We start from the raw sequence: 9,051 nt of genomic DNA on the forward strand, positions 1-9,051 counted from the left end.
GGCCATGCTGAAGGTCATGGCAAGCAAACATTAATCTTCCTCAATACTTAGAAAACCTTCACATCACTTGCCATTTTTTTGAGTCAGATTATGTGTTGTCTGCAGCTTGGTAAAGTGCATGTTTAGTTAGAGTGCAGGGACAATTGAGGAAAAGTCCAACTGCTGCATTTCACAGCAAACAAGGTCTTGTGCTTCAAGCATGAAAGTAGGACTCTGATGTGAGTTCTGGTTTCTTTCCCGCCACAACCTGCCTGAAGAGTAAAATCAGTTACCCTTCCGGTGCCCTCTTTTTCTCATACGTATAGTGCATGTACACAACTTTGAGGATAACACTGGATCATCTGTGGCTCGGTTGTGCTATAGAGTTATCTTCTTTATACAGATGCACCATTTTCCCCTGTAGTTTCAGGAGTAACCTGAGATTTTTTTTATGTGTTTTCAGCACAGAGGACATAAAGAATTGCTATTGCATCATGCTAAGGTAAAAGTGTATGCTGTCCAAGGGTTACTGCACAGAACGAAGAGTCTCAGCTCCTGGACTTAATTTCCTGTTTTGAAATCAACTTTGGCATGTCACAGCTGGGGCCTGTTATTGTGAGAGCTGCTAAACACTGTGATTCCTGCTGAATTCTGAGAGCTGCAGGTATGCAGCATTTCTGAAAATGCAAGTTGAATTGTGTGAAGTTAAATTCTCAAGAACAGCCACTTGAAATGATGGTCATTAAAAATTCAGCTTTCTCAGTCTGCTCAACAAGTTCAGTGATTATTGTCTTCTCCACAGGGGTAATCTGAGGAGTATTAATACTAAACTCCAAGATTCTATGGCAAAAGGAGATGTAGATGAGAAAAGTATTTTACTGCTGAAAAATTGTTTACACAAAATAAAGTAATGCTGTCTCTCAATTAAGACAAATATCAAAACAATAGCAATTTGGACAGTCAGATAAAGAAATATAAAAATAATTATAATACCAGAAAAGGGGTGTAGAGGATGAAATCTAGATAAATATTGATCAAAGACTTCCCAACAGCAAGGTACAGTCAGTGCTTAAAGTGTTAGCCTGAGATGTAAGAGATTAGATTCAGCTCCCTTCTGTACCAGACTTCTATGGGACCTTAAGCAAATCATTTGATTGCTCTTTTCCCATTTGTAACATGTAGATAACGCACTCTTTCCTCACAGATGAGTTGTGAGCATAAGTATGAGAAAGATTGTGAGGTTCCCAGATTGTGTTGATAAAAATCACTTTGCATCAAGATTGTTACATGAACAGATCTAGCGAAGTAGTAGCTGTCTATCTCCTACCTTGCTGACTTTTAGTTTCAAACCACTTTTCACCTCTATTTTCGAGACCTCAAAACTTTCTTACAGAGGGTTAGAAAGTACAAATCTGTTTTTAGTATATTGAAGCATACTAAAGAAGCAGTTTCCACAATTATATTAATGTCTCCTTTAATCTAGGGACACTTTGCCAATTTTTATGCAATTATATTAGGGAATTAAGATTACAAAGCTTTTTATGAAGAACTATTTATATTACTTGATATTATTTTTAATTAAGTTCTGATCTCATATAGTGTTTCATTCTTCAACACCAAATTTTCAAATTAGAGAAATTTCAAGTAGCATTTTCAGGAATATCTAGGGCACTTTGAAGCCCAAGTTCATAGATATAATTTTCTAAGTAACTAGGGTACTTTAAAAAATCTTATATTTTGTGAATAATCTGCTGTTCATCGCGGCCTCAGCCCTCCCTTGGTTCACAGAATCGTAGAAAACATAATTGGAAGAGATGAGGAGAGCATGTGGTTTGGTCCTGTGTTGCTCCTAACAGATGATGTTTGTGTTGTGTGTTACCTGCTGAAACGCTGTTACTAACACAAGGCGCTGACTTGTGGTGCTGGCAAGGAGAAGGAGACAAAAATAGTAGAGTCCTTGTTCAGCAGGAACCTCCCACCAAACGTGTGGCTGATGAGCCTGTATGAGGTACAGAATGTTTTATTGGTCATAATTTGAGAATAACAGTTTATAGGATATTAATAAATCAGCAAAGTTGGTTAATCAGTTCTTAGTACTTATTTCTATATAAACTTTTTTTGTGCTTCCTTTTTTGTGGCCATCTGAAATATCTTTTACTTGTATTTCTAGTATATAATAATTGCAATCGCATGTTAACCCACATATACTTTCATAAACCTCAACTTTAATAGAAAAAATATATATAGAGAGAAGTTCCTTCTAAGCCTAGCATTTTAGCACAAATTTCATATACTGTAAACTCTGGAAGAGCTATCATATAGTTCACAGATTTACAGCTTTTCAGAGCTGGAATTGTTGCTGTAATGATGAGACATCAGCACTGTATGTAGAACAATACCAAACAGTCACTACAGCATCAAGTTCATATACTTAGCTGAATTACTGTTGTGATATCATTGTAATAAAATGTTACTAATACAAATAAATCCCTTGTTAGGATAACAGTAAAAATGCATTTGATATGATGCATCACAAATTAACTTGGAATCATTTTGTATGTAACATGTCTTTACCTGGATAATTTTGCTATACGAAAACTTGCAAAAATTGGGTCCTCAGATGCAGATGCCAGGTAGCAGTGAGAGCACCTTGGAGAGGTCTCTCTGTCTATGGGCTTTAGGACAAGATGTGGGATTACATAGAGGAGACCCAGCATTACAAAACAAAAGCAGCTACTTAAGAGTAGAAGGAGTATCCATGATACTGTTTGTATTTCTGTTCTGATGTACTGCTCACCCTGTTACAGTTCTTAAAAAATCTCGATTTTCCCCACTGTATATGGCTGTATATGGTTTCTTTTCAGATGTATAATTGTTTGTTACAGCAGTGCCCTCTGCTGACAGACACTAAATGTATGTCCAAAGAGCATTTTTTTTCTAAATAGTATCCAGTATTTTAAACCTAGTTTTCAAAAGTTATTTACCTTTAAAAAGGCAGAGGAAGAAAAGATATGATGATATTATGTTGCTTTATTAGTGTAGAAGTTATACATTAACTTAAACAAAACCCACAAATTATCCTATAATGAATGTATGAGTACAGACAGCTGTCATTTTCTGGTTACATTCTTATCCAAGAATTAAGAAAACAAAATGGCATTTTCAAAACTACTTAGGCAGCCTAAGTCCCCACTCCAATTAATCTACTAAAGAGTTGAGTTACTCTTCCTGCATTTGCTTGTTTGAAAATTAAGCTAATTCAACTTCTCATTAAATACATATGTGTATATATATATTTTTAGCTTGTAGAGCATCAGTGGAGGTACTTCTGATTTACACAAGGGAAAGACAAAACATGCAATTTTAGGTAGTCCGACAACTTCTGAGCTGAGAGTAGGCCAAAGCACAAGTGTGTCAGTGCTGGCAGACCGCTTCACCTTCCCGCAGCCCTGCTGCAGTGCTGCAGCGCGGGGTTAGCCAAGTATTGGCCTTGAGCACTTTAGGAGCTCCACTGAAGTCACTAGAGTCATCCCGAATTTAGGTGCATACTTAAATCCTCCACTGAACTGGGGTCCAGGTTAGTGACACAAAAGTGCTTTTCTTCTTTGGTTTCATCAGTCACATACTCCCCCTTGCCCTCCCCCTAAAAACTGCTGTTCTCCTTTTCTGACTCTCTAATCTCTTGTATTTGTTTCTATCTAATGTATTTGCAAATTACAGATGAATTCACATTCATTCCCTTTTAGAATATCATCAAAGTCTTTCTAACTACTGATGCAATCATCCATCTTCACAAGAGCTGGCAAAATTTTGCTCTTGATAAAGGTTACTTTTGGCAGATCAATTGTACAGCATTAAGCAGATTTTCCACTTTTGGCTATCCTAGCAACTTAAGAGTAATTGGCTGTGCCCTGAGTTGGTAACCCAAATATTTAAAAACACAAGTGGTTAAAGTTTAATCCGCTGTTATGATGATGTGGCAATAGAATGCGTTTCAAGATTCATTTTTCGACTGGAGAACAAGGTGGCAGTAACGCGGTTGGAGTACGGTCTTGTACGGAATACGGGATGTGTAAAGCAGACTTTGTTAATGGTTTGAAGTAGGATTTTCCACCATGAATGGATACCCAAACTGCTCTGTTAACCATACTAAAATCTGGAGTTCACAGTTAGTACTTGCACTGGGCATCCCTCAACTGACTATTAACATAATATCCGTGATCTTCAACTGCACTGTCATCTTCACCATAATGGCTACCAAGGATCTGCACAAGCCTATCCTTGTACTCTTCTTCAATTTGGCTTTTTCTGATCTCTTCACCAGCTCTTCTGGCTTCTGGATTTCAGTGCTGTTCATCACCAACCCTGACAGTACGATCTTTGGATCCAAGGATATGCTTGCACCTTATGCCTTTTATACTATATCTATTTTATCTACCATCTATAACTTGGTAAGCATTGGAATTGAACGCTACCTGGCTGTAGCTGAAAGCATCAGGACAAGATTCAGGGTTTCTAGAAAGCATTCTCTAGCTGCTGTTATAATTAACTGGGTCCTTGCTTTCTTTTTCGGCTGCTTGCCATTGATGGGGTGGAACTGCTTGCACAGGGAAAATAATCTTTCTGTCCTCTACAGTCCATTTTGTGTTGACTACCTCATCTTCATCACCATTCCCAATTGTGTGGTGGCCTTTATTGTACCTCTGTTCACCTACCTCAGCATCATTATCATCTTGAGGAGAAGAAAGTTCAAAATGAAAGCATGTGGACAAGCTACTGGCACCTACAAATCAGCTGAAATTCAGGTTGCCAGAACTAGCATTTTTATTTGGCTCCTGGCATTGGTCTCCTATGCTCCTTTTTTTGCAGGAGTCCTGTTCGATGCAACTAACCATCAGTGCCCCCTTGATCTCTACCCAAGTGTCTACATCTTTCGAAATTGCACAGCTATGTTGGTAACCATGAACTGTTTGGGAAACCCCATAATATATACACTGAAGACCAAAGAACTGGGGGCTAAACTCAAGGCTCTGAAGTGCCCTTCTGGCAACCGCATCCATGCCTGCACCGTTAAGAGTATCTAGCCGTTGCGTAAGGGCTGCCCGTTGGATTACTTACACGATATCTTCATGGAGATACCTGAAATAATGCCCCTGTCCCTTGCCCCACTGGCTGCAGGGCCCATTCCTGTGGGGCACGGGATGGTTCGGCACCTGGTGGGGCACAGCTCCGCACTCAACAGGCACACGCGGCGGGGCTGGGAACAGTTGGGTAAGGCAGCCTGGCAAACGAGCTGGGCAAAAGGCTTTCCTGACCTACATCAACGGCTTTTCTGGTCTGTGAATGTTGGATGAATTTGGTTAAATGTTTCCCCTGAGCACAGTGGCTTTTCTTCATTAACCTGCCTGGTGGATGGGCCTGATTTATCTGTCCTCTAAATGGAAGCAGGAGATTTATTTTGCCTTGAGATAAAAATAAATCCATTAGCAATGTTTACTTTGTATTTGGAAATATGCCTCTATTGTGCTTGCTTTGCTCCTAAGATTTAAATCTTTTTTTTTTTTTGCACTGTTTTAATGTTCTGGAAGATGCCTGTTGTTAAATTGCAAGAAAATTTTCAGTAGTATGGAGGGAATTATGTTTTAATTTTTTATTTACAAGCAGTCAAATTGTAGGTCTTTGAATGCTTGATCAATTTCTATATTAATGAGGTACTCAATGCTGCTTTACTGTTATAATTTTAACTGCAGTATGTAGTTGGATTATGTGTTTTCGTGAAATATCTGTGACTACTCCTAATATTTCTGCTTATAAACAGAAGCACACTTGAGTCTGTGGCTTTTGAAATTTTTACTGTAAGTTTAGAAGAAAACCTCATTTGAGTTTTGCAGTATCAAAACTGCAGTGGAGGTTCCTATACAAAGCAAAACAAAATAAAAATTTGAAGACTGGCTATTTTGTAAAAGGAAAAGGTCTCACCCCCTCCCTATCTGAAAAAAAGAAATTAGCTACTGAATACTTAATTTGTCATATCTTAGTAGAAATGGATGCTTATTTTTAATAACAGGGTGAGACACGTCTAGAGGAAACCGAATGTTTAAATTTCTTATCCCTGCACTTGCACAGTTACAAATGTGTAAGTTTTGAGCGAGTAGACCCTGGTGATGGTAGCTTGTCTTTCTTGTTGTAAGGTATACTCAAGTATTATTCAGTAGTATTGCATTAATGTGATAATGTGTACTGTACAATCCAAGCAACATCAGCCCTTGAAATACAAGTTGGAGTTTTCGGTGATTATTTCCAGTGTAATTGTTTTGTTGTCATTGTTTTAGCATTTCAAAAGGCTTCAGTGAAGTGAAAACAAAATTCCATTAATCTGTTCTTGAGAGGATATGAGAAAATGTTTCATATAAGAAGTGGGTTCACCTGTTAATGTAACAAATGAGTAAGTTCCATTACATTTACAAAGCAGATGGTTGGTGTTTTATGTTTATTACCATAAAAAAACTCTTTTGTGCTATTTTACCTTGAAGGATTCTGGGAGATTTTTTTTTTTTGGTCTGAATTAAAATTCAGACACTTCATTTAAGGAAATGGATGGTGCTATGTGATACCCAATTAAAATGTTTAAATGGATAATGTAACTCACACAAAATAAATCTGGCCCATTTCTTTCTTCTGAGCACTACTATTCCTGTAATTGTTTTCTGTTAACTTGACCACCACCAACCTCAAGAAAAGATTAGCTTAAAACTATACATCTGTCTCTAATTATATTTCCACCTAAACTTAAAAACAGGAGATTAAACAGAATTTGCCACCGGGCAGATGATAAAGATCATCCTGAGAGGGTTATGATGTATATTTCTATTCATATCCATATTGATATTGGCAAGGCGATATGTAACAACCAGGCCATTTAACATTATCACTGTCTATTATGGTGATTGTAATGTTAAAAACAAGATAACAGTTGGAATCCATCCATAAATCCTTAAAGAGGAAATAATCCTTAACTGATCAGTTCTCAAATAAATCTTGGGCCTTTTCTTTTACCATTTGTAAAGGCAAGTCCTATCCTTACTAGTGCAATAGTACTAGCTGTGCTGGTTTAGCTGGAAGAGGCGGTGGCTGGGGGGCACACGGGCCTGGAGCTCGCCTTCGGTGGGCACGGGTGAATCGCATTAATATATGTTATTGCCCTCCCCGGGCCCTGCCTATTTAGCTCATAAATGTTTCCGAGTGGCGACAGTTTCTTACTTTGTGTGTCTGCAACTTTACACGGTGAGGTTTCTTTTCAGAGGTGGGTGGTAGAAGGGTGACTGGAGCAACAGTGGGTGAAGCAAGGCCGGTAGATGGTAATCCATGTTTATGGTATTAAAAATTAAGTATGTAACGTGCAGCCACTAAAAAAGGACAGCCGGAAATGCATTAGTTGTTAAAAAAGACTTTTCGCTGTTTCGTTTCTACTGATCTCCTTCGGCGTTTCCCTGCGCCTGGTGGCGGGGAGGCCGAGGGGGAGCGAGCGCTCAACATGGCGCCCTGCGGCGAGGCCGCCTAACGGCTGCTCGATGCCGCCTCCTCGGCGGTGGATTAGCGCGCCTGCGTGGAGGCGCTGGGCGCTCGGCTGGCCGCGCCTGGCGCGGGCGGCGGGCGCCATGCGGGCGGCGCGGCGGTGCGGCGTGTGCGGAGCGGCGGGCGGCGCGGCCAAGTACCGCTGCCCGCGGTGCGCCGCCGCCTAGTGAGCGCCGGGACGGGGCATCGGGGCGGGTGGCGGCGGCGGGGGAGGGAGGGCACCGGGGCGGGCGGCGCGGCCGGGGTGGGAGGAGCGGCGCGGCCTGGCCCGCCCGCGCGCTGAGGGGGAGTAACGGTCGCCCGCTGTGGGGGCGGGGCGCGCGCGGCCCTAACGGCTCCTCTAACGGCTCCTGTAACGGCGCCTCTCGCCCCGCAGCTGCTCCGTGTCGTGCTGCAGGAACCACCGGGGTAAGTGACCGCCGGGCCGGGACCGGGGGGGGGGGGCGGAGGGCAGGGCCGCACCGCCGCTAACGCCGGCTCCTCCCGCAGAGCGATGCGCGCCGGAGCGGGATCGGGAGCGGGACGGGGAGGCGGCGGCGGAGCACCCAGGTAAAACGGCCGCGCTGCCCGCGCCCCCGCCCTCGGGCAGCCCCTGGTCGGTGGCGGACATCCTGACGGAAGACGACGAGCAAGATCGAGTCCCGCTGCAGAAACTCAAGCTTTTAGGTAATCTTCTGAAGTGGGTGTGTGTGGATGGGGGTGGCCTGAATCAAAACAAGCCAGGAAGTGCAGAATTCCCATTAATTCTTCGTGTTCCCATTGTGCAGCCCATTGCAAGGCCATACGGCTCTAACTGTCAGATAACTGGGCTTAAAAATGTATTTGTAAAATAAGACTGTTTTGAACCACATTTGCAACAGTTACAGACTGGCACTGTTTGCCTATTTTTTTTTCCAAGGGGAATCAGAAGAACTGAGAGGCTTGCTCCTGAATCCACATCTCAGGCAACTACTACTAACGATAGATCAAGCAGAAGAAAAAAACTCCCTCATGAAAAAGTACATGCAGGAACCATTATTTGTTGAGTTTGCAGACTGCTGTTTGAGAATTGTTGAACCCCCAGAGAAGGAGAACATTCTTCCTGAGTGAGCTACTTTGGGAACGTTTTTCTTTCCCTGAAATTTTTATCCTCTGACAGAAGAGATCCTGCAGCACCCTGAGCTACTGTGAGCTACATCATTCTATGTTTCCTCTAGCTTTGGCCACATTTTGCTCATGGACCTCTGTGCTCGAATTTTCACTTTGCTGTTGATAAGCAATGACATAGGCAGTCAAAGACAGCGTTGGAAAGGGGAGATTTCTGAATACTAGGAATTAAACTTGATATCCTGTGGACTTGGTTTCTGTTGGTACAAAAATCCTGTCAACCATGGGAAATGCTCCTTCCCAATAAAAAAATAAATAAATAAATGTTTTAGCATTTATCTTAATCCACAAACAAATCTGAAATGTTCTTGTTAATTAAGTCTTGTTGGGAAGGGTCAGACGCGTTTGCAA

General features: G+C 41.7%; 2 protein-coding genes across 2 annotated transcripts; both read left to right on the plus strand.

Annotated features, from left to right (window-relative positions):
- Window positions 1-4,094: 4,094 nt before the first annotated feature.
- On the plus strand, window positions 4,095-5,151 carry LOC106494707 (lysophosphatidic acid receptor 1-B-like). Its single transcript, XM_013955009.2, has one exon. The coding sequence runs from the start codon at window positions 4,095-4,097 to the stop codon at window positions 5,061-5,063; it is 969 nt and encodes a 322-aa protein (XP_013810463.2). The 3' UTR covers window positions 5,064-5,151.
- A 2,468-nt stretch (window positions 5,152-7,619) lies between these two features.
- Window positions 7,620-8,984, plus strand: ZNHIT3 (zinc finger HIT-type containing 3). The gene is made up of 4 exons (XM_067309805.1): window positions 7,620-7,720; window positions 7,931-7,962; window positions 8,044-8,220; window positions 8,453-8,984. Exons 1-4 carry the CDS (start codon window positions 7,638-7,640, stop codon window positions 8,641-8,643), a joined length of 483 nt encoding a protein of 160 aa, XP_067165906.1. The 5' UTR covers window positions 7,620-7,637; the 3' UTR covers window positions 8,644-8,984.
- Window positions 8,985-9,051: the final 67 nt, after the last annotated feature.

Source organism: Apteryx mantelli, chromosome 22 (genome assembly GCF_036417845.1).
Source record: "Apteryx mantelli isolate bAptMan1 chromosome 22, bAptMan1.hap1, whole genome shotgun sequence".
Lineage (NCBI taxonomy): Eukaryota > Metazoa > Chordata > Aves > Apterygiformes > Apterygidae > Apteryx > Apteryx mantelli.

What these genes read in the sequence shown, in the direction of transcription:
- LOC106494707 (XM_013955009.2), top strand. Translation starts at nt 4,095, where the DNA reads ATGAATGGATACCCAAACTGCTCTGTTAACCATACTAAAATCTGGAGT.
- ZNHIT3 (XM_067309805.1), top strand. Translation starts at nt 7,638, where the DNA reads ATGCGGGCGGCGCGGCGGTGCGGCGTGTGCGGAGCGGCGGGCGGCGCG. An exon ending in CCGCGGTGCGCCGCCGCCTA is followed by an intron (nt 7,721 to 7,930) that starts GTGAGCGCCGGG and finishes CTCGCCCCGCAG; the next exon opens with CTGCTCCGTGTCGTGCTGCA. An exon ending in GTGCTGCAGGAACCACCGGG is followed by an intron (nt 7,963 to 8,043) that starts GTAAGTGACCGC and finishes CTCCTCCCGCAG; the next exon opens with AGCGATGCGCGCCGGAGCGG.